At 36.8% G+C, this 25,844-nt stretch overlaps 1 protein-coding gene across 2 annotated transcripts in view; it reads left to right on the top strand.

Moving 5' to 3' along the window:
* The window catches only part of RELCH (RAB11 binding and LisH domain, coiled-coil and HEAT repeat containing), a 75,200-nt gene that overhangs the window by 29,621 nt on the left and 19,735 nt on the right, over positions 1-25,844 (top strand). For both annotated transcript variants that reach the window (XM_054284855.1, XM_054284856.1), the window contains 10 exons: positions 3,620-3,695; positions 4,072-4,167; positions 11,762-11,874; positions 15,863-15,953; positions 19,977-20,048; positions 20,829-20,969; positions 21,456-21,620; positions 22,295-22,442; positions 24,335-24,491; positions 25,456-25,579. In XM_054284855.1, coding sequence (XP_054140830.1) covers positions 3,620-3,695; positions 4,072-4,167; positions 11,762-11,874; positions 15,863-15,953; positions 19,977-20,048; positions 20,829-20,969; positions 21,456-21,620; positions 22,295-22,442; positions 24,335-24,491; positions 25,456-25,579 — 1,183 coding nt within the window. The remainder of the gene's footprint in view (positions 1-3,619; positions 3,696-4,071; positions 4,168-11,761; positions 11,875-15,862; positions 15,954-19,976; positions 20,049-20,828; positions 20,970-21,455; positions 21,621-22,294; positions 22,443-24,334; positions 24,492-25,455; positions 25,580-25,844) is intronic.

Below are 25,844 nucleotides of genomic sequence, written 5' to 3' on the forward strand. Positions count from 1 at the left end.
TACCACTGCGGACAAAGATAAGCGAGTAGCTCACCTTATGATCTTACTGTTGCTGTTTGTAGGGAAGCAGGCAGCCATCCTGCTTTGCCTTTTGTCCCTTAGCGAGCTTTTGCTGGTTTTGATACTGTAATTTGTTTCTGGAACTATCTTTCCATCTCAAAATACCAAGTAGAAATCTGTGTAGACATTCTGTGCAGATGGAAAAATAAATGCAGCCTTGTAGTGGGGTGGAGAAAAGGAACACCGGAAAAAAGAAGTTGCTAATCCTGCTAGTAATTACCTTTTCTTATAAGCTCTAAGAATTCTGCTTTTTCTGGATTTTCTGTACTTCTTGCACTAAGTTCGAGGGTCAGGGCTACTTTTTCAGTGATATCTTAACTTTTAGAATTGGACAGAAGGAAAGATTTCTGAATATAATACTTTGGAGTCACATGACAAATTTATTCTCTCTTAGTTGACTATACTAGTGTTTAACAGGAAAGTAGAACAGCTTAGATTTTTCTGGAAAGTGGTCAGTGGTTTGGTTGAAGCTTTCCAGATTTTTTTCTTTTTTAAGTTTCTTTCATATCCTAGCTCAAATCCAGATATGTGTAGTACACTACAGAATACAAATACGTGTAGTAATCAAAACTTCAAACTGTTGCTATATACTTGTCTACCTACTTTCATTTGGCTTGTTGCAAGTTTTTTCTTGCTCAGATTAATGGTGAGTGCTGGGTGGCATTAAGTGCATGGATATTACATTGATGGTTTGGGGATAGTGAGGGTGTATATCAAAACAGGATTAAATCACTGAGTGAGGAATGAGCTGTGTATTTCCAGTGGAATTTATGATGGTAGAGACTAGAAGAAGAGCATTTGTTCTGCTGCTCACAGTTGTTTAAACTGCACCTAGATTTATTTGAGAAGTAGTTCATTGAAGCCGTGAATCCCCGTTGAGTTCAATTCACAAGTCCCCTCAAAAGCAGTTCACTGCAGAAATGAATAATGCATGTGTAATATGTAGCTACTTTTGTACTCTACTTTGGGCTTAATATGTCAGCAAAGGGTCAAAGGAAAGCGTGTTTGATACAGTGTTTTATAGACCAGTATCTAGTGCTAAATTTTCTTCCTGGATTATGCCCTAGGTTTGTAATAATGCAGTAGTTTTTCTCACTGAATAAATAGATTATCTGTTAAATGTTTTGAGATCTGCAGGAGAAGCAGCACAATGGAAATGCTGGATATTTATTGTTTTCAATCCACATTTGTTTATAGAAGATAATTACTATCATTTATTCAGAATGTACTAAGAAGGGTTAACAGCTAAGACTCTATCCTAAAAGGCAAGATCATTACTACTGTATCTAGAGAGTGTTTTCTTGGCATAAATCTTGCCCAGATGGGAAGAGAGAAGGGGAAGTGAGCCTGCCTTGTGTGCCTGCACTCAGAGCAGCTGTGCGTGCATGCTGGCAAATGAGGACATGACCATCATTGGAAAAATGCCTCAGTTAGCAGATGGCAGTGCAAAGCACTAGCAGTGATTTAAATAGACTACACCACATGTGTTTATTCAACTAATTTGAGGTGTGTGGGAATTTGCACCAAATACAAAGTGTTTTCTGTATACAGCAGTCCTGTCTTTTTGAATGAATTGGCTCTTCTGTCCTGGGGTTATATAGAGTAGAACAGTAGTGCCTGGGCTTTTTATTCATTGTGCTTTCTTATATTCAGACATCTTCACTGCTGGCATCTGTTGACCCTTGAAGAGGCTTGCCACTGCCTTGTGTGCAAGAGGCCTTGGTCTTTTATTTTTTGTTCAGTGTAGCCATCAAGGATTTTGTAAGACTTCATTAAGGAGAAGCTTTCTGGATCCAAGTATAGCCAGCAATTGTAAGAGGATCCACACTGCCCAGAGCTTGCTGTTATTTAACCCGCAGGGAAATTCAGTGACATATTGTCATACTTATTTTTCATTTCTACAAAGTGGGAATGGAGCTTGCCCTTATGTAGGATTTTAATTAGGATTCCAAGTGGAAAAGGATCTGATTTTCTGTAGAATGAGTGCCAGGTTGAAGGACAGACTGGGCAAAGGGCTGGCCAAGGCCTTGCCTCTGTGTTAATGTTAAGCTGCTGCTTTGCAATGCTTGCTAATGTTCTCCCAGTGTAAAAAAACTCTACAGTCTTGAGTAGAGTCTGTAAATCTGTCACTCAAGAATATTTTACAGCATAAGGACTAACATATTGTGAAAGAGATCTTTTACAACTCGCTACCGTTTAAGTAGTTAAGTAACTTTTTTGAAGTGAACCTTGCACAAAACCAGGCTGAATAGAATTAAAACAAGCTTCCTTCATTAAAATTTAAAATGTACTTCATAAATCCATACTATTAAAAAAATTAAGCAATAAATAAAAAATCTTATTTATCATAATTTTCTAAATAGTGAGAAGAGGAAAACTGGTATATTTATTGATGTCCTCTTGAATTAGTTTAAGTAATTGTAAGTAAGAGCTTTGATTCTTAATGGGCTTTTTCAGTTAGAAAAGGGTGAATGATTATGTATTTACTGTAAGAAGTATTATGTATCAATCTATTAGATAAAATGTACGTCCATGCACGTAATCATTTGTGTGTTGGATTTTGTGCACTTGTGTGTATTTTTGAGGGTTCAAAGGTGTTACCAATTTCCACGTAAAAAATAGGAGTTGCCTCCTCTCAGTATCATTAGAGGACTCAAACAGCAGATGATGGAAATGGGTGAGATGCTTTCTGTGCATATTTTGGAAGACAAATGTTGTGTTTCTTCTTTAAACATAGTGGATGGGGCAGTGTTAGATGAGCATCTAAATACAAGGCCTGAGATAAGGCAGAGCAAGTTGTCATTACTGGGAATAATAGGGTGCTGCTGCTTGCCTGTTTGATGTAGTGGTCAGTAATTGTTTTCTGAGAACATTTCTGCCAAATTACCTTCTTCAGACACAGCTGTTTTGAAGCTTTTATCAGGGTTTGATATGGATGCTTAAGGCTTTGAGTAGCTTGGCTGCATTGGCTGGTGCTGGATGTGGCCATGAGGCAGTGCCTGTGCAGATGCACCCTGTAAAAGGGTTTAGACACCAGTTTAAGATTGATTTTGAGGTTCTGGCAGCTTTTGAATCCAAAGTTAGATCCCAAAGTGGCAGTTGAGCAAACTCTATTTAACCCTGAAGCTCCTAACTTGACTGACTACTCAAATGCTTTTATGCAATTTGCAGAATCAGAGCATTAAGCAAAAATATTGTTTCATGTGATTTCTGTGCCCGCCCCACCCCGTTTACATAATTGTATGCTTCCTCTTGTATTGCCTAAGCTTCCTTTTCTTCATGATTTAGTCCTATTTTTGTCTGTGCAGCCGTTTGAAAGATGTTATATTTTTTGGAACTAAATCTAACTTCTTAATTAGGACACTCACGTTTTTTTCTTGCTACGAATGAAACACTCTAAAAGTCAAAGATAATTTAAAAATTTCTGTAGTATGAACCACTTAAACATGCTTTCTGGGTGTCATTTTACCTAGCTGATTAAACCAGAGTGAAAGGACCTGCTTTATCATCTTTCTGATTTATGCTTTCTTCTCCCTCTCCCTTTTGGATGATATTTCAGGAAATTGTCACCAGCTTTCCATCAAGCACTACTGTCTTTCTGTCGGATGTCAGCAGACAGCCGTTTGGGATCAGAGGTATACTTCCAGTTGGCATAAACTATAAGATCCTTCATTTTGCATGGCAGCAATAGTTAAACAAGTAATAATTGCTTTGAAACAAAGACATGGAAAGATGAATCTATGTGCATAAAAGTTAAGAAAAAAATATATGTTCTTAGATTTTATGCTAAATATGGAACCTAATGATAGAGGTGTAATTACTGGGAACTTTGTCTCTACTCACACTTTTGAAATTGCTGACACATCGAAAACTTACAGCTTAATGTATGGGAATAAATTAAATACTGTTCTGGTAAGTGATCAGCCTGCTGCAATTTTTATTATTCCTTTCAAATGCTATTTTTCTCTTCCTGTGCTTATTAAAAAGCAAACAAGCAACTTGGTTTTCTAGGTATCTCGAATTGCAGACAGTGAGAAAAGTGTCATGTTAATGCTGGGACGCTGCCTGCCTCATATAGTTCCTAATGTGCTGCTTGCAAAGCGAGAGGTGAGGAACCCTGAAATTTTACTCTTTTTTTTCATCATGCTATTTTGTTGTTAATTTTGAAGATGTTGTGTCTAATTTCATGGAAGTCTATTACTTGCAATCATGTTCTTACTTTTGTGCATGCATCTCTGCTCCTAGAAAATGGTTTTACACCTCTGTCAGGTGAGTTCAGCAAACCTGCATGGTATCCTAATATTCCTTCCTCTGCTTAAGGCATCCCTTAGCATTCAGCAAGGCTGTTACTGTAGGTCCATCTGTTTGTGGTAGCACAGATGTTTTTGGTAGGGAAGACCATATCAATGTGCTTTGTAAAAACAGGGGCTATGAGTTCAAACATTGTTTGATTTATTTTGTCTATCAATTTAAATAAGCAATAATGTTCAGGTTCTTTTGCAGCCCTGCGTACTTCAACAAAAATAATTTTCAACAAACAAATTATTTTCATGTCTTTTCTTGGAAGCTCCATGTATCAGCCAAGTAAAGGTTCATCAAAAATACCCCTTTGTAAGGAAATGAGCAATCTTGCTTATATGTTTTCCTTAACTTTAAAATGAGAACGACTAAAAATTACGAACATGTAATGTGAATTTTGAATGTAACTGAAGTTGATGGTTTGCATAATCATTCATGCTATATAGGATACAAAAGGAAGGAAAAAAATGTGACTGGTTTTGTTTTGCTTGATGTAAATATTGCACATTACCAAATATGTAAAAGAAACCATAAACTGAAGGCATATAAAACAAAAATTCAGTGTCCTTATAGTTGACACTGAATTAAAGGGTTTGAAGTAACATATCTTGTTGAGCAAGTTTTAGTCCTTGTTGACAGGACCTACAGTATGGTAGACTTAGTCATGTGTTTTGTGTAAATTCATTTTAAGGCTTTGAAAATTCCTCAAGAAATTCGTACTGATCCTGTAATCTAAAATTTTTATACCATACAAGTAATTATCAGCAGCTGACATGGTGAACTTGAGATATGTCCTATGGTTTGAAAAGTCATAAAAGGCTTTATTTTTGAGGGGGTGGGGGTGTTAACTGGGTGCTCTGGAAATGCTTCTGTCTTTCACAATAATTCTGTGAATGTTCCTGGATCAGTGCTTAATTTCTGATTTCTTTTTTATTCCTTTCCTTCCTTCTGCTTGGCAGGATGTGGTATTTTGGCTCCTTTTCACAGCTTTTAGTTTAATCTGTGTAATGTATTGAATATTTTTGTAACCTTTTCTTCTGTTTCCTACTTGGTTCCTTCCTAGGTTGTTTTATAGTGAAGGTTATATTTGATTACATGTTCTTTTGCCTTAAATTTTCTGCTTCAGTTTAATTGAAAAAACCACAGATCACAATTGAGTAATTGGATTACATGGGATGCTTAATGTTTCAGTAATTGAAATTTGGTTTTAAAATATCTTCTTTTAGTTCCCTGCCACCTTTTGCTATAACTGTTTTAATGTTCTTTCTGATGTAGTCATGGAACTTGAAGGAAAAGTTGGGTAGACCATCTGTCAGTATTTATCCTAATCAAATTATGGAAAGCTAACCTAAGAACTAGGCTGTCTTCAACAAGGTATATCTTTGAGTCTTGTCCGTAAAGAACCTTATAATGAGACTTTTGCACAGAGAAGTAGTGTAAAAATATACCTAAAAATCACTGATTTGAGAAAGATGTGTAACAGGTTCAGATGACAATGCAAAGTTCTCAGCAGTCTGTTCTGAAACAAGAAGAATGGTAGTATTTAACATCTTACACTATCAATATATTAGGATGAGAGTTAAGCATAATTTTTGCTGACTCCCTGAAATGTCTTTGTTCTTTAAGCATCTGTCATGTTGAAATTGCTTGCAAAATCTTAAGCTGAAAATTATATGCTATGCATCTTCATTTTGGAGAACCTGAGTTTGCAGAGGCTGACAGTCTCTCAGTAGTTGTTGTCCTTTAGCAGAGATTCAGAAGTCATTTTTCCTATGCTTTTAAGCATCTTAAGGTCAGTAGCAGCCTGCCTGATCCAGTAGGAAGTGTTCTGGCAAATATTATAGTTGACATTTCTGAAATTATTTATTTTTGTGTATTGGTGCAGCTTTAATTGTTCTAGAGTGTCTGTAGTTTAGGTTCCAATGGAAGGTAATAAAGAAGGAAAGACGCAGTATTGAGTAGGGTGACTGAGGGAATAATTTCATTTTGTTTCTAAAAAAAGCAGTTCAGCTGTGTAAAATCATTAATGCATCATACAGGAAAATTGCCTCAAAGCAATTCAGAATCATCAAAATTCATGTAACAACATGGCAGTATACTTAATTGCTTGCTTCCGAGGGTTGTGTCTAGCAGATTTCATAATGGCTGGATATGGATAAAGGTACATAAACCTGAGTTGCAGGGCATGAAGATTGTCAGTTGTCGATATCTCCTAGATGACCACTTTAATTTCCTATTACAGGGGAGAATAAAGAAATCTAAATGAACAATTACAGTACTATGTTACTCTGTAAAACGTAGATTGCAGTGGATTTCTATAGATTGTTTCTAAAAACAGGGGTAGTATTGACCACAGCCTGTTTGCTGGTCCTTTTATGTGGTCCTTTTCTTGCAGGTCCTTTTCAGTGCTGATTTTGGCTTGCAGGGCTGTTTTGTTCAGGGGATGAGGGTGTACATGAGACATAACTATGTTTGAAGTCCTTTAGTTCCCTTCTGCTCAATATGAGGGCTTAGTGCAGTTTCCTTAGAGTAAAATAGCTCAGTCTCATAGAATATCCTTTTCATCTCTAGTCTGAATGCCCATGTCTTTCAACACTTGGCCTGTAAAGCTTAGATAGTTCATGGATGTGAGGAGTTGAGTTTGATGTTTATGAATTGAATTGCCAGCTTTTGTTGTATCACAAACTTTTGCATGTGTGTTTTCAAATAAACAGTAGAGATACAGACAAAGACGTAGTAAGTTTTTTCACACCCGCACCCTAGCATTGATTCTTATGTAAAAACTTCCCTTTGGCATCTCTGAGAGGCTTACTTTGGATCCTGGAATAATAGTCTCACCCCATGAAAGGTAATTAGAGCTGTGATTTTAATATTGGTAAGATTAGTAGTGCAAAGTTTTGAGTCATGCGTTAATCCTATGATTAATTTTTTTTTTCATTTTAAATTAAAAGAATGAATTTGGAACTTCAAGTACATTCTTGCCCAAGACAGTTCCTATCAGTATTTTGTTGGTACCTGCGGCTATTTCAGTTGCAGACAATAAGATTATGTAATTTTATTTACTTGTTGTCAGAGGCTAAGTTACAGAATAATTTTAACACAGTATTGGGTCATGATATAAGCATTGACCATTAAAGAAGATTAAAAGGCACACATTAACAAAATTGATCATGTCATCCTGGTTTGTATATTGTTGCCTGCAATATTAATACATTAATATTTGGAGGAATAAAAATATGATATTTTACTACTTCAGTAGTAAAAAATAATTTTTTACTACTGAAGTAACCAGTCTTGGCGCTTAACACTAGTTAAATTTATCTTTTAAGATAATTATTTTGCTTATACAAACTCCAGCAAGAAGACAGTAATCAGTGAGAGCAATAAGATGTAGAAGACTTGTTGGAATGTTTAGCAAAACATTGTTATAATGATGGAAACAAAACTGACAGCCAAGTCCTTGCTACCTTCTGAGATGTTCACTATATGATGCACTTTTAAAAAACCCAAAGTTTACTATTTTGTTGTAATACTTTTAATATGTAGGAGGAACTCTAGGCATATAGTTTAGATGGTACTAATTGCTGTAAAAAAGCCATATTCTTTTGTCTATAATGAAGAGAGCTACTCCATATGTCCATGTAAATGTTGCCTTTATTGATAATTCAAATAGTGAATCCCTTTCAAAGGTAATGGAACAAGTTGTTGTAAGTTAGGAAGAAGTTGTCCAGAGATACTATGGTGAGAAAAATGTGAGTTTTTCTTTAGAGAGACCTACATGGAAAGTTACAGAGAAGCAGAGCAGAGGGAAGATGGGCTGTTTCAGTTCTCTCATGCGGTGTGTTAGGTCAGCCTCAGAGCATTATCTGTCAGTCACCTGTATGTAGCTTCTCTCACAGTAAAACCAAAATACCTTCTTTCTCTCCATTCTGCGTCTGGGTAGCTCACAGGTATGGAATTTGGCTTTTCAATAGGACAGGTGGGACCTGTGACACATAGTATTTTATTGAATCAAGCTGCAAGTGCCAACAGTGTTACCATGTCAATTCCAATGCTTGGAATCTAGTGGGAAAAGAGTATCAAAGCTCTGGAAGTCACTCTTCTTGCCATGGTCATGAGTCACTAGTCACTCCTGTTGACTAACACCAACACAAACTATCAAAACTCATGTTCTGAACTCAAAGGCAAAAGAGAAAAGAAGGACTTGGGGATGAACAGGATGTTTAGGAAAGTTCCCAAATTAAATAGAAGGAGAGTTGTTGGGTATTTTTGAAATTTAACTTCTTGCTTTATGACTGTCAGCACAAGTGGTATTCCTTCCCAAGGAATGCAGAGTGTTTCAAATAGCACTGGAAGTCCACTCCTTGATTATTAATAATTATATAGAGTCTCCAATACCATGTTGTGAACTTTTCTCTTGAATCTAAACAGCCAAATACTAATCTTACAGTGTTTTATTGGAAAATTGCTACCTCCTATTGCTTCTCTGCTGGTTTCAAGAATGAAAAATCTGAGATTTGTAAAACAAATCTACAGCAAAGGCATGACCCTTAGCACCAGGAAGAAATGAGCTCAAACCTACCAGTAGGTTGGTTGTTTTTCCTTAATGCTCCTGAATGTCCTGAGAAGAATCTGCCCCTTATAAGTCTTTGGGAGACTTCACTTGACCTGTTTGATCCCTCTGTAGAGCAGTTTTGTTCTTCTGGTCCCACAGTCCCCTTTGCTTCCAGTTTTACCTTCGTGTCCCTGAGGGCTTTAGGGAGCACAGAAAAGACTGTTTGAGACTTCTCACTGTTTCTCCACTCCCATTAATAGAAGGAGCTGTAGAAGCCCTGATGCAGCGATGCAGAGAACACTCTCTTCTCCCATAGTATGCATGAGAGAATGTGACCAATGGACGAGAAAATACAGCTAATTCCGTCAGCTAGAATAACCAGCTTGCTGCAAGGTAAAGAACCAGCCTTGTATCTGCCCATGTCAATGCTCTTAGGTTACTCATTACCTTTCAGACACAAGGCAGTAGTTTCTAGGTGAGTATTCTCAGGTGTTTTCCTTTCACGCAGACTCAGCTGAAACAAGACAATGTTAACTTCCTTAAATTCTGTAAGAAGCTTAAAAATACCCCACCTCATGGTACTGCTTTAAAATCTAGCAGTAGTTCTGAATAAGCAGCTGAGGTTTTTGAGTAGGTACTCAGACATGCTAAAGAAGTGAAATCAATGTGTTGGTTTCAGCAGATGAAACAAAAATCCCATAAAGGTCCCATTTCATGGAGGATATTCTTTGTCAGGTTTTTCATAGGAGTATTTAAAAATACTTGCAAGAGCAGTTGAATAATGTGAATTTAGAGTAGATTTCAGAAAGTTAGATTTCACTAAAGTAACCGATGTATATTTAGCCTTAAGATTTTAAGTGAGATTTATTCTTTATGGTAGTAATTTTTTTCTGTATCTACAAATTGCAATCAGATTTAAAAGATTTTAGTTTAATGTATAAGTAGTGTTATTTAGAGTGGTGTTGAGGCGGGTATTATTTTAGAAATATTTTTTCAAGTCTTTTGAATTAAAGCAGCATTTGCAGGAGAGAAAATTCTATGCAGTCCAAAAAGATAAGCTAAATAAGTTAAATCCTCTGACTTCTCATAACTTTAAATGGGCAAAAATTTTAAGTAAAAATAATGTGATCTAACATGAAGATTCTAGAGGGAAAGAAGCTCTCAGCTGAACAAAGTTAGTTGTTCATGCAATTTAATTTGTCAAGTTCCTTTAATGCAGGTCTTCAGTTCATGCTGTGTTGTGCTACACTTATTTAAAAACAACCACAGTTACTCTTAAAAAAGTATTTAAGAAATGGAAATGTTCAAAGTATTCAAATTTATTTTTCATTTCTCCTTCTCTCCTTTTAGGTTTTTTAAGTGATTGGTAGGATATTTCCATGTTGTCTCCTGTGTTCTAATCTATATCATAATAATTGAGTTGAATATTCCCAGTGTATCTTCCAGAGTCACAGAATGTTAAAATGCAGTTCAAGTTGTGTCTTGGTCATCTTTGGAGATGAAAAATAGTGCATGGAGTAGAATTCTTGTAAAATGAAAAAAAAAAACCAAAAAAAGCTTGTCAGGAGTTGGCTAGCTTAGGCACTGCTCTAAAATGGAGTTCTATGTTTAATATTTATATAGAGCTCCTGCTGTTTAGGAAAATACAGGTTGAGCAGTGAGGATGTTGTCAGTGGTGTTTCCACAGGTCCACAAGAACATCATGATTAGATCTCTTTGAATATCTGCAAGAAGAAATTTGCACCTCCCTGCAAAATCATTCTAAACAACCACAGGTTTTTCCAGGTTATGTATAATTTCTCCTACTAATGTTAGATGTGTTTCCCACTGTCACCTGCTTATTTGTCTCAAATTAGTAATTCACAAAAAGTCTTTCTGCTGAAAATTATTCCTAAGTACACAGCAGGCGTGCAAGGTAATCTCCAGATTACTTGCCCATGTTTTTTTCCAGACACTGAGGTTTTTTCTTCTTTTTTTCCTGACCTCCCAGTGCGATGTTTCCATCTCTAAGATATTAAATCACTTAAAAACTGTCTGGCTTCCAAATTCAGTTGGAGTAAAAGCTCACATCAACAAGGTCAAGGGAAGGGACTTCCAGACAATGTTTTAGAAACATTTGGTTCTTCTGGGAATGAATACCATGGGCTTTGTAGGCATATTTAGAAAGGAGGAGGCCTTCACTATGAAGATCCTTCTATTTTCTCTCCATGTTTTACGCAGTATTTTCTTTGTAATTTGTTCTTTTAAGGGGTTTTATTTACTCCAAAAAGAAAATTCAGCTTCAAAGATTACTTTTGTATGGGGAAAAAAAAATCATGGAACCTTTACAAAAATCAGATAATTGTCAGTCAACACAAAATCTGTCTGCAGTCACCTTTACCAATGTATGTTTCTCAATGTTTTTTTTTTCCCTACTTGTGCACAAAACTGTGTGGATGTTTAATTGGAAACTTTAATCTTTAACTCCGTGGCATTTTTTCGTAGGAGCTTTATTCCATAGTTGTCTGTGGAGCTTCAGTTCAGTAGGCAGTGAAAACTACTGAAACCATGATTGTTCTCTAATTCTGGTTACAGGTGACCTGCATATGTTAATTGTCATCTTTGCAGAGCTTTTCATTTTATGTGCTGATTCTCCCCTGATTTTTCCTAGCAGGAAAATAATTCTAACTTTTGTAGACCTCCACTTTCCTCACGTCACTTAAGACATCAGGACTCGAAAGTATCTTTTCTAACTGTTTTGATGTTATATGATTTTAGATTTATCTTCTTAGTTTCTTATGCAGTAAATGAATGTATGCCCAAAGCAATTTTACTTTGTTTGGTTTTCCCCTACCCACAACTTTTTAGGAATTGATCCCACTCATACTGTGTACAGCCTGCCTCCATCCTGAACCCAAAGAGAGAGATCAGCTTCTGCACATACTGTTCAATTTGATCAAACGACCAGACGATGAGCAAAGGTGTGTTTGCGCTTGTGTGATATGGGACAAGCAGGAACTTTTTTCTCTGTGCAAGCAGCAGAACTTGTAAAAATTGGGTATTATTGGGTGGTATTAAACAAGTTTTGTTTAGCTGGTGTTTTGCTTATATAGTGTTGACAAATTTATGCCAAGTTCAGGAGTTTCCATTTCCATGATCTGTACTTCCAGTTACTGAATTGTAAGAATGTGCTTGTAAGCTACAGTGTAATTTCAGTTCCTTTTTCTGTTCAAAGATGAATTTAAACTGTTTTGTTAAAATGATCTTTAACATCATAATTCTTAGCACTGGCTGATGTAGAAATCAAAACAGCTTTTCTTTTAAAATCTGTGTTAGTGATCTACATGTTTGTTGAGATGACCACTACATTTCTTTAGGGAAAATAGTGCTCTTTCTACCTGTGGCTCATTAATATGGTGGGAGTAAAAAAATCAGAAGAGTGTAGCAGTGATCTAGGTCTGACAAGTGTTAAGGATGTTGTTTCATTTTGGTTAAGCTTCTGAAACAAATTACACCTTTTGTTCTATAAATTTAATTCTTCCCTAGTGCTCAGGAAAACTGACTTTGTACTGATCTTGATGAAAATATCCTTAAGGTTGAAAGACAGTGCCCAAGCTGGTATGTTTTCTTCTCTTAACTGTGGAATGACATTCCATGTTTGATCTGTAGCTCTTCCATTATTTTCATTAGAGATGTTTTGGAAAGCATCTGTATCTATTGTTGCTCTAGGCTATCTTCAGGCAAAATAGGCTTTATCAAATAGGTGGAAAGCATTTCTTTTGGAGACTCTCCAAAACTGAAGTGTTCAGGCATCTTTTTAAACCGTTCCCATGGTAAAATTTAGAGATTAGGTATAATTGAAAGCCATGGCTTTGGAGACAAAAAAAAGAAGCTTAAACAAAAGTAACTTGTAGCATAGTGGCACCATGTAGATTGAAATTACAAAAAGATGCAGTCTTGGTTCTACTTCAGAGTCATTAGATATCTGCTTCTGAAGTGTTTTAAATGTCCCAGTGGATTGAGAAGCTAAAATAATTTGTGGTTGAAGGGAAAGGAAATTGCATGTCACTTGGAGTCTCTTGTGATTAATTTGTTACAGGATTGGTGGCCTATCAAGTAGACTTCTCATATTCCCCCATAGGTGCATTAGGTGTGTCTATTCCAGCAGTTAAGAACAAAGAAAAATCTTTTTTCCTTGAATTTGTTCCATTTTTGTTGCGAATTAGAGATTTATATATAAAAATAACTTGTTTCCATGAGAAATCTGGGAAAAATAGTCTGCCATAAACTCTAGGACAAAGCATGCATATACATAGTATACATTTGCACACATAGAAATAACAATTGCTTTTGAAGGTGCCATAATTGGATGGAAAACTAGTTAAGATTACATGAAATAAAAGAGATTCTGAATAGTAATTAAATAGAACATACTTTTTCAGAATTTAAGGGTGGTTATATTTATAGATTTCTATGGAAGTGTATTATGCCTGCTTTGTTTTTATCTAAATACATTTAAATAATATTTTAGAAGTCTTATGCAATATGAAGTGAGCAAAGACATTGAGGTTTAGTCACCAGAATGATGATGTTGATTATCTCATTACTTGTTTGCCCTCTGCTATACTGTACAGGCCTACTACATTGTACCTTGATGTAGCAGCTGATTAGTTGACATTTTTAATTTGCTAAATGCGAGAGACTGAAATGTGACATTGCATTTCTAAGAATTAAAAGAAATATTTTGTTTTACAATGTCCAATATCTGAAGTATGGTAACGATTATGCAGAAAGACTGGATTATACCTCTTGCCCATGTGAGATGCGTTTTGGTGTTTGGCATATTTCTGTAGTCTTGTACACTAACATTGTATTTGACAAGGCCACTTGTATCCTCATGGCTTTGCTCATGAGTGTTCCGTTCAACTTTTAAAAATGCCTATCAAATTCTCTTCTGCAAAGGAGCAAAAATGTGTTCACATAACCTCCTTTTTGTACAGTTATGTTAGTTTTGGAGGCTAGGACTCATGATGAAGTGAGATTAATGTTTGACTCTAATAGGACAAGATTAAAACATTGCTTCAATCGCCTCTTATTCAGATCCTTACAGCTTTCATTTCCCTGAAATGCTGACTGTTATATGCTGATAAAATGGTCATTTTAAATAAAATATTTAAAATCTTATTCTAAAATATTTTTGAAATATCTTCAAATTCTCATCTTGGTAGGCAAGGCAAAAAGACATCTGACTTAATTTTGAGATTTCATGGAACTTTTAAAAAAAACTTTTGATTTAAGAAAAAACATTTTGTTTTATCCCATGTATAAAACAGAAAATTTCAAGTGATTACTGTGTTCTGCTATTTTCTAATGTCTTGAAAATATAACTTCTCTTGCCCAGTTCTGTGATTGGGTGCAGTGTATAGGAACAAAGACAGTAATTCAAATGCCTATTTTGTTTGCAGTAGAACTTTGAATTACCACAGGCTTTTGTCTCCATATTGCTCTCAGCTGTTGATTTCTTGAGTCTTATCTAATAATTTTTTTTGTCTCCTTACTTTTTACCTTAATCAAAGGCCTAGTTCTGTGAATGTGGCAGAGAGGTAAAAAACCCAAACACACACAACACAGAAGAGATTGCTCTGATTGTTGTCATAAAGAATGCTGGGATTAAAAAAACCCAACTTTTTGATAGGATCTTTCTCCTAAAAAGTTCTTAAAGTGAATGAGTTTTTTTGGTGGAGTATGTTCTCTAAGGGGTTAAAAGATAACCAGCAGAATCTCTGCCTTTCACCCTTAAGGGGATGCTATTGGTACAGAAAATACTTAGGAGTCTAGACATGACACAGAAATGGTAACAAATTAATTCTGGCTTACATTTCACAGAGGAATAATAAGAAACTCTGAGTAGTGTCCTAGTCTTACTGAGGAAGTGATAAAATTGAGTCTCATGTCCACACATTATCATTTGAAACTGGGTATTTAATAATTCATGTAGGCTCTAAAGGTAAATAGAATTGGTGAATTGCATTCAAAGTTGGTACTATTCCAATCCAATTAACAGGAAAAATAGAAGTAGAAACATCTTAGCAAGATAGACACTCATCTTGCTTAAATAAAATTTATTTAATAAGACACTTATTAAATAAAATAGCACAAATGACAATTTAGTGCAGTCTTACTGAAATTTTATAAATGCCTCTGTGCCTATAAAATTGATGGAACAATGGCAATTTCTTGCAAACTAATGAAAGGTTAACAAGTATAAGAATATGAACACAAATAACAGGTGATAATAGATCCTACTGCTTGATTACTTGCTTTCATTTTTTAGTGGTCTTTAGAAGATTACTCACAAGAGTGAAGTTCAGTATTGTGTGAGAGATGACAGTAACTTGCATGTCAGAAGGTTGCAAAACTGTGTCATAAAAGAAATAAGCTGCTTGCTCTGAATAAAGTTCATTAAATCTCACAAATGCTTCTAAATAAAGCCAGTTACTTCAGTGACATACTGATAGTATGATAGTTCTAGGTAATTTAGATCCTTTTACTGCATGATAATATTCAGTACTAAGAATTAAATGAGAAATTTAGTCAGAGACTCCCAATCTCAAACTTTAGAAAATCAGAACTACCCAAATCAGAGATTCTCAGACTAGTTTATGGAGTTGAGGATCTACAAGATTTTGGAAAAGGCATTCTGAATGTAAAACAAGGTAAAACATAGAATAGTTTGGGTTGGAAGGGATATTTGAAGGTCATGTAAGCAAATCTCCACCCTGCAATGAGCAGCGATATTAGTGGCTTTCAATTTAATATTTAATCTTTAAGTCAGTGTGGATGGTGTGGAATCTTGACTGCAGACAACTACCTACTGCCTGTCAGCATGTGTTTTTCCTAACTTTGGAATATATGTTATATATTATAAAACGTTATAAACAGGTTAAAGCTTTACATTTATCTTTTCAGACAGATGATACTGACTGGGTGTGTGGCATTTGCCCGACATGTTGGACCAACACGTGTAGAAGCTGAACTTTTACCACAGTGTTGGGAGCAGGTAACTGATTAGTGTTTGCTTTATGCTCCAAAATCAGTTAAAAGTTCATAAAGTTGAGTTTTACTTGTTCAAGGGGGAGGTTTTGGGTTTGGTTTTCAGAAAGATATTTGGATGTTCTTTGTTCTCATCATATATATTTTTATTTAATATTAAAAACACCTCAGAAGCAGAAAGCTTATTAAAGACTATCTGGAGAGATTTTAGTTGCCTGCTTTTACCTGAATAAGCTTGTTATATTGAAGTGTAGATAAGGACATGTTCATCATCAGTGTTGTGTGACATATTGCTAGGTAGATGCTTTTATAATTTTTGCTCTGCCTTCCAGCCTGTTGGAAATCCATTTTCATTCAAAGATTTTATTTACTGATTTTTTTTTAATGTTGTATTAAGTCCCTGGAGCAGTGGCCACACCAGCTAGTTTAAATTCTTAAACAGAAAATCAAAGACCAAAGTACTCATAAGCAAGTCTCTCATAGATGAGCATCTGTGAGATGAGCCTGAAGTTTACATCTCTTGTAGAATCACAGTGATCTTGTTCACAGATACTCAAAATTAATAGAAATAATTGAACAATCAGATGGAAATGTTTTTACTGTTTCATCTGAGGCATGGAAGCAGAACAACATGAGTTCAGGTGAAAATCTGTTGTATTTTCCTACCACAGTGAAGGAAAGGGGGTTCATCATTGCCTGAGAAGACAATGAATAACTAAGCCATGACAGAGTGGGAATGCCTGCTTTGATGGCAGAGTCTTTCTCATCTGGTAGTTTCCTACTGTTCCTTGCATAACACAGCAATCTGTGTTTCCCAATAAAGTCTAAGCTTTAATAGCCTTAATGCTTTCTGACAGTAGAAGTACAAATAATATGCAACGTTTGTTGTGCTTTTATATGCAGTGCTTGTTGTGAATGACTGATGTATCTGTTAAGTGAAGGTCTCGTGGCAGTAGTAGTTTAAAAGGAGCTGTACAAAGACTTCTGTATTTTTGCCTAATTTTGTCAGCAACATTTTGTTTTCTTAGTCCTTATGAAGTTTAAACTGTGATTGAAAAAAAACTATCTCACCTCAGGAAGAGCACTTTCTTCTCATCCACTTCTTGCTAATTGCTGATGCAAAAGAGAAATGAGTCCAACTGTACAAGTAGAGCATCTCAGACTGCCAAGTCATATGGCATAGTGCACTTACCTAATGCAGTTTGCCAGGCTTTGTTTGGCAGTACTGGAACCAGGTCATTATTTTCTCCAGCTGAAATACCAGCTGAATCTCACTGTTGCAAGTCTTGAGTTTGTAGAAGGAACTTTAGTATAAACATCATTTTCTGCTTTTTGCAGTAGATGTGTAAATCATGAAAAGGGTTCATGCTCTTGGTCTCCAACAAAAATCTGTTTACAGATGCAAAGGTCTGGGCCCTCAGGAAGTTCATCCTTTTCATTGATATATTGTGGAGCTCACTTATCAGGGTAGTCTTTTTAAACTGCCTGCTCTTTTGCAGGTAAAATTTGGTAACTGACTCAGTTTAGTTGAAGGCTCTGTGAGTGCTAAAAGGGTTACTCAAAACTGGTGACCAGTTATTGGCTTCCAAAATTACTAAAGACAAAAGGAAAATAAATAATAATAAACATTTTAGTTGCATTTAGTTTCCAAGGGCTATTCATCTTCTCTGAACACAAACCTGACAGAAATTTCAGTCTTTTTTCCTCCAGTATGTGTTTGCAATATCAGGGGTGATATTTGTATTGCCATGCCAGACTACCTAAAACCTGTTGGGGGATGGAATATAAGAAAATAAAGGTAGTGTAGAAAGTAATCTTACCCCTAAGGAGTTTCAGCTGGGCCAATTATCAAAGATTAGGAACAGGCCTGACTTTAACAGGCCACAGCTGTAACCAGTGAGAAGAAGAGTGCTATAAAAGAGTGGGGTGGCTGCTTGAGAAGGGAACTGGAGTCAGCTGGCTGCTTTGTGAAGAAGAAAGGGTCAGTGCTCTGAGGAGCTGACCATGAGAAACACCAAGAAGGTATGGAACTCTTGTGATAATAGACAACAGTATAGAACCCCTACAATAAGATGGCAATAAAAAGCAGCTGAAACTTGTCATTGCTGTTTCCCTCAGGTAGGCAGTGCTCCAGAAGGTGATGTGTGCCTATGTTGCCAGTGGGGAATTTGCATTTGAAAAGATGGCACATAAGTAAAAGATTTTATAGAATAATAAAGATGGTTTGGAAGGGACCTTAAAGGCCATTAGCTCCAAGCCTCATCCAGCCTGGCCTTGAACACTTCCTGGGATAGGGCATCCACAGCTTCTCTGGGCAACCTGTTCCAGTGCCTCACCACCTTCACAGCCTAGTAGGTTTTAAAGCAGCCTCTTACTTGTCCATAATATTTTTAATCTATGAGATCTCCATACTTCCAAGGAATTATTGCAGGTGCTCTACTGATGAATGAATGCAAAATAATGATAGACACACTCAAAGAACATTCTCATGCTTGAGACTTCAGTTTAGTCCTGAAGCTTATAATTTGTTAATTTAAGTCTCTTTGAAATCATCTTTTTCACACTTGATTCTGGAGAGTTCTCAGTAATTTCATACCAGAGCAGTCAGAGTCAGGCATCATCGTTGAGTGTGCTGAGCCAGTCATCTCAGAAAGTTGTCAGGTTGGTTGTGTCTTTTTTCTATGTAAATACATCCTGGCTATTTCCAGCCACATTCTTGTCCTTTGGATGTTTGGGAATGCCTTGTAAGGCTGATTGCTCTGACAGCTTCCCAGGAGCTGGTGTGAGGTAGGCTGCCCTGTGTTTGATTGGGTTCTCTGTCTTAACCTTCCTGAGGGTAGCAGTGACATTAGCTTCCAGTCCTCAGGGATTTCCCCCATTGCCACAACATTTTCTTAATTGTCAAGAGTGTTCTTGGAATGACATCAGACATGAGCACTCATGGGTACATCCCCATCAGGGCCCACAGACTAGTGTATGTCCAATTTCTTCAGTATTTCCTGGCCTTCTAGTTTCTGCTAAAGGTCCTCCTGGTGCTAGAATTTGGCATGGGTTTTAGGGACCTCAGACTACTGAAGGCAAGTCTTTCAAGATGGAGACCAAGAAGGCAATGAGTACTTTGGTCTTTTTTCATGGTGAGATGGTTACCTCACCATGTCTATACACTACATAGCAAGAAAGAGACAATTGCACCAAATGCTGCATATCCTATTTTATTTGACAGCATCAAAAAATTCATATTTTACTCTCAGCATGGTACCACAGACTTTTTTATTCACAAAATATTGAAACACTTCATTGTTTCATTGTACAACCATTACAACCACTAAATCTGGCTCCACCAGAATGCACACTTGATTACGAAATGTTAATGATAAATATTAAATTTGTAAGGCAGAATTTTCAAGCAGCTTTTGAGTAGAAAGGGGAAATATCACAGGATCAAGACGTTCTGGTAATATGACTTGTTTTTAGAGGTGTGATATATTTGTGCTGGGCTTCAGAGCAGAACTTTAATAGAAGGCGAATGTGTTTAGGCTTCCACAGGTGTTTTCTTCTGACTGTGATTGCTTAGCAAGACCTGGGCAGCTCTGCTACACTGCTTTGCTCAGAGCACTAGAGGGCACTTGTGCAGCTCTTGGAGGAACAGTGCTCCTGAAAGTCTTCATAAGACAAAATATTTTGTGTCATGCCAGTTCAGGACTTATGCAGATTCTTTAGAGTACAGCAGCCCATACGCTGCTTTCCTTTTTATTGCTTATATGGCTTCTCACATACATATTTGCTTCTCTGACTCTTTCCCTACTATAAGCTATGTCTTTTAGGACAGCTGCCTCACTTTTATGCCTCAGTGCAAGAATTTGAGGCTGCTTAGTACCCAGGTGCAACTTCTGTGAGCTCAGTCAGTGTTTATTGAAGAGGTGCAGACACACCCCTCTAACAGGGTGTGCACCCCTCTGCAGTTCACTCTAACCACATTTTGAATGCTGGTTACTGCAGAGCAAACAGTCCATCTGTTTCTTTTTACCAGATCAACCACAAATACCCAGAGCGACGGCTGCTGGTAGCAGAATCCTGTGGAGCTCTAGCACCTTACCTTCCAGTAAGTATTAATAGACTCCAAATACCTGCTAGGGAAAGCAGGGTACAAATCTGATGCATAATGTAAGTATTCTTTATCATTTTAAATATCACCAAGTGTGTATATTGTGCACAGACAGTCACATTGTCTTCTACTTTATATCACACATGAGATTCGTTAAGTCACTTAAGAAGGAGATAATTACAAATACAGGTTAATCTAGCTATAAAATGTTTCTAAAAACAATGTGAATATTCATTTCAGTAAAAATGAGGTAAAGAAAATTAGGACCAATTAAGGAAACAATCTATGAAAAAGGAATTGGCACCCAGCTGTAGTGTTCTTCAGACACTGTGGAATGTTACATCAAGAGTGCCGCCAGTTAGAAGAAGCAGTGAAATTATGTCAGTGGTAAACTAGAATTTCAAGCTTCAGAGAAAGGGTGGGGGAAGGGAACTTAAATTAAAACCCAATTTCTCCAATTTAGCAATGCAGTGATTACTTAAAGTCTAGGCCTATAGTAGTTTTACTGCTGTTAGTTATTTTTGGTTCCATGCGAATGAAAAGACCTTAGTTCTGTGCTTAGTAGGACAAAAGTCTCTCTAATGAAGCTACTGACATTTTATATTCATTCATCTTCTATTCTGAAAGCTGAACATGTAATATTCATAAAGGATTTTATGGTTGGAGGAAGGAATTTTGTGAGCACTAATAGGTGTGGGAACTTTTTATTGTAGTTGATACAAATCCACATTTCTTCTTTCATTGCTTTTAACAAATATGTTTCTTATTTACAAACAGAAAGAAATTCGTAGTTCCTTAGTACTTTCCATGCTGCAACAAATGCTAATGGAAGATAAGGCAGATCTGGTACGAGAAGCTGTGATCAAAAGCCTTGGCATCATTATGGGCTATATTGATGATCCAGATAAATATCAACAGGTATCATTTGGTTTTGGTTCTGTATGTGTAAAATGCTTTCTATAGATATTTCATAAATAATGAAGGAGGTTGTATAATAATAGATGACTTTTTAAATTCCTGCATTTTTCTTAATTCTTTCCAGTTACTAAAAAAAATTGATTGTTTATATGAATGTTGATTTTACTATATCACCAAGATAAAACAGAAAAACTACAAGTAACCTTAGAATTTCAGGTGTAAGCCTTATGTAGAAGCTGCTCTAGTAGTTCATCATTTGCCTTTAAGAACATACCACTTCACTGCTCATCTGATATTATTAGCCAGTTTGGCATCACCACTTACTAGTACAGATTCATTTGCTGCAACAAAGTCTACCTATAATTCAGCTTAATGCTGAACAATAATGTTTCACATAAGTGAAAATAAAGAACTTTTCTCTTTGAGTATTTGAATGTGTATATCAGTTTTTGGGAAATAATTGCATTCATTACTGTCTTTTACCAGGGTTTTGAACTGCTGCTTTCAGCTTTAGGGGACCCTTCAGAACGTGTGGTTAGTGCAACACATCAGGTATTTTTACCTGCTTATGCTGCCTGGACAACAGAACTGGGAAATTTACAGTTCCATCTTATACCTACACTGCTTAATAAAATTGAAAAATTGCTCAGGGTATGTACTCAGCTGTTTCTACATGGGAGAATTTTCTTTGTATTCTTCACTTGTACTTTGGAAGAAGAAAAAAAACCCACCAAACCTCCCCCAAACTAAACATACTCTTCTTTAATACTGATCTGTTTTATATCCTAATAGCATTGCCCCATGTCTAAATTGTGTAGATTTTGGTAAACTGCAGTTTTTATTAAGTAAGCAAGAAAAGTAGATTTGAATGGTTAAGTTAGGTCATTTCCAGTTATGATCCAGTTTTCACATCTCATTTGATAGATAACTCAGAAGTTCTGGAAAAATTGTGTGCCTCATAGCTATCTAACACACTGAAAGAAGATGCTTGCTCTCAGAGTTCAGGTGACTTGTTTATTCAGTTTAGATGCCTTGGTCACTGAGGCAAAGGATCCACATTTCCAAAATGTGCTGAAAAATGTTCTTTCAAAATATCAGTCTGTTCATCACGATGAACTGTTAAATGCCAAAGGTTATATTGCCTGAATCTTTTAGTGGAGGTGACCTAAGAGTTGCAATATATGCTCATGATTAGGCTAAGTTGCTTTATAATTAGTGTGTCTGGGTAGAAGCTCATCACTGTTGATGCCTTGACAGGGAATACACGCCTAAGGAACAGATCTTCCAAAGTGAAAACTTCCAAATTAATGTCCTGTTTGTTTCAGGAAGGAGAACATGGCTTGGATGAACATAAGCTCCACATGTATCTGTCTGCCCTGCAGTCTTTGATTCCTTCTCTGTTTGCACTGGTGCTACAGAATGCACCTTTTACAAGCAAGGCTAAACTTCAGGGAGAAGTACCACAAATAGAAGGTAAATTATTAGTTTCTGGGTTTTTATATTGGTCTGCCTTAGTAAATTCTTAAGCAATGCCTCCTTTTTTCACCCCTTGCTATGCTTGAGATACCTGATTATCACAAAAAACCTTTAATTTATTTTTCTCTACTTCTTAGAAGAAGCTTTTAGAAAGCAAAGCAATTTTTAATTGTACTTCCTAAAGGTTTCTAAAGAACTGATTTCCATTAATAGCCAATAATAGCTCAGGAGGGCTGGCCTCAGATTCAGTTAATTCTTACAAATTTATGGAGTGGGAAAAACACAGCAAAATGCAGCAGCATCACCATCTGTTATCTATCTGTGTAATATCCTAGAAGACCATCCCATCCCTGAAAGTGTCCCAGGCTAGGCTGGATGGAGCTTTGAGCAACCTGGTCTAGTGGAAGGTGTGCCTGCCCATGGTAGTAGGGTTGGAACTAAGTGATCTTTAAGGTGCCTTCCAGCCCAAACCATTCCATGACTGAATGGCCTCATGGTGAAGTTGTCCTTAGATCAGCAAACCTAGCCTGTGGAGTGTTGTCTCCTGTTGCAAATACTTTAAAGATGTTAATGGTAACACCTGCCACCATGCTGATAATAGTACTGTGTGTGAAGATGCAAAGGAAAAGTAACAAAGGAGAATTTGGCAAGTAGCTAGTGATACATTACTGGCTGATACTCCTTGTCCATTTTCAATGGATGCCATGGGAAGGCTCATCTGTCTGACTTGAGTAATTTGAAGATGAGCACTTTTTCTGAGTCGCTACTACTTAAATAACAAATTCAAAAATTTCAGGTTTCAGCCTAGTCTTCTCCAGGCTGAGCAAGCACAGCTATTTCAGCCTTTCTGCATAGGAAAGGTGCTCTGTCTTTTTGTTCACACTTTCATAGCCCTCCTTCGGACTTGGTCTAGTAGGTCCATGTCTTTCCTGTGCTGGGGACCCCAGAGCTGGATGCAGCACTCCGAGTGGAGTCTCATGAGAGAGAAGCAGAGGGCTAGAATCACCTTCCTCATCCTGCTGCCATGCTGTTTTGGATGCAGTCCAGGATAGTGTTGGTCTGTGAGCAAATATTGCTGGGTCATGTCCAGTTTTTTCATTCACCAGCACCCCCAAGTCTACTCTCAATCCCTTCCTATTCCCCAGCCCGCATTGCCCTGACCCAGCAGGGGTGCTTGTAGCACCTTGTACTTGGCCTTGTTGACCCTCATGAGATTCCCATGGGCCCATTTCTCAAGCTTGTCCAGGTCCCTCTAGATGGCACCCTGTCCCTTAGATGTGTCACTGCACCACTAGCTTGATCATCTGAAAACTTGCCAAAGGTGCACTCAATCCCTTTGTCTTTGGTGAAGAGAGTGAACACTACTGGTCCCAGTATGGACCCCTGAGAGGCACAACTTGTCACTGATGTCCATCTGGACATTAAGGCATTGACCACTGTCCTCAAGGTGTGGGCATCCAGTCAATTCCTCATTGACTGAGAAAGCTGATCTATCAAATTCATATTTCTCCAGTTTGGAGGGGATGTTTTGGGAGACTGTCAGAGGCCTTACAGCAGTCCCGATAGGTGACATCTGCAGCTCTTCCCTGTTCACAGATACTGTCATCCATCATAGAGGGCCACCAGGTTGGTCAGGCAGGGTTTGACCTTGGTCAAGCTGTGCTGGCAATAATAATAACATAATCTCCCTGTATTTTCTCTTTTTAACTGAGGGTTACATAATCTCTTCAGAAATTATTTTAACTCACTGATTTTTAAAAAGCAAACTGATAACCTTGTAGAGAAGGCACTTAGTGAGTTTCACAGTTTCTTAGCTGTTGTTTCTGACATCACCCCCGTGGTATTTTCATAATCTTTCATTCATGATTGCTTGTTCTCTGCTGTTACAGTCACTAGGTTTCCCCGACCTGTGTCGCCTCTTCAGGACGTCGCCGTCATCATTGGAAGCCGCGAACAATTGGCAGTGCTGTTGCAGCTGTACGATCATCAGCTGGAACATGAGGGCACCACAGGCTGGGAGACTCTGCTATGGGTAGTCAATCAGCTGTGAGTTAATTTGTGTCTTAGGATACCTAATTTTAAAATGTGTCAAAATTAATAGTTCTTAAGCATAGTCTGTGGCATTCACATTTGCTGAAAAAATTGCTTTGCCCAGGATTTTTCTCCTGGGAAGCTGAGAAACCTCAGAGAGAAGGAAAACAATTCTTATCTCATTTGCTTCTCCTCTGTTGTGCTCATGTGTGGAATGTTTAGAGATTGTTTACACTCAGGTGATTGTTTCATTGGTCTCCAGTGTGAGTTGTTTTGACTTATTGGCCAATTGGTGCCAAGCTCTGTCGAGACTCTGGAAAGAGTCATGAGTTTTCATTATTATCTTTTTAGCATTCAGTAAGTATCCTCTCTGTATTCTTTAGTATAGCATATATTCTTTAATATAATATAGGATTGTGAAGCAATAAATTAGCCTTCTAAGAACAATGAGTCAAATTCATAATTCCTGCCTTTGTCGGGGCGTTTCCGTGCAAATACAATACATGGTCGTGTTTAACAATTACTGAATATAAGAATGCTATGAGTGATTGCATTTGAGAATTACCAAAGTGGAAAACTTAATTTACTTTAGGCATTTTAATTTTCATGCTGAATTGCCTTTGATTTTATTCAGAAAATATCAAGTCTAGCAGAATATGTAACTATTTGCTCTGAAATCTTCTTTCTTTTATTTTTGCATCAGTATACTTAATTCTCTTGCAAAGTACAGATTGTTGTATTCCATCTCGTGATAGCAACAGATGTTTGAAAATATGGGTCAGACTTTTCTGGCACTTAAACCCTTGCTTTCTTCACGGGTCAGGAATTGTACAGAACATGTAGCTAACTTTATTAGAACCAGTAGTGCTCTGTGTGTGCATGTATTTATTAATATAAGCAATAAATCTACACAAATGTAGATGGACAAAAGCAATAAGTCAGAGTAGTGTTTAATATCCTTTTGTTTTCTGATTTTTAGGCTACCACAGCTTATAGAAATAGTTGGCAAGATCAATGTAGCATCAACTGCCTGTGTCCATGAATTCTCTAGATTTTTCTGGAGACTTTGTAGGACATTTGGGAAAATTTTTACAAACACTAAGGTAAGATATTACTTTAAATATTCTATACCCTTGATAACATATATTCTCTATATTTACAGTATGTTGGAACACTCACAGTTTGTGACCATTTATATTTTCATGTCACATTGATGTTTTTTCATAAGTACATTTAAACCTGCTATTTGTAGAGCTGTCTTTGTGTCCTTTTCTGGTTTTGGTAATTTTGGAAGTGCCTTCTGTCTTGCCCAGCCAGGGACACATTTTTTTTTTTTTAAACTATATTCTTCATATTTCTTTTGTGAAT

Source organism: Melozone crissalis, unplaced genomic scaffold (assembly GCF_028551555.1).
Source record: "Melozone crissalis strain CALT ecotype California unplaced genomic scaffold, PUWL_Pcris_2 ptg000042l_1, whole genome shotgun sequence".
NCBI classification, from domain to species: Eukaryota; Metazoa; Chordata; class Aves; order Passeriformes; family Passerellidae; genus Melozone; species Melozone crissalis.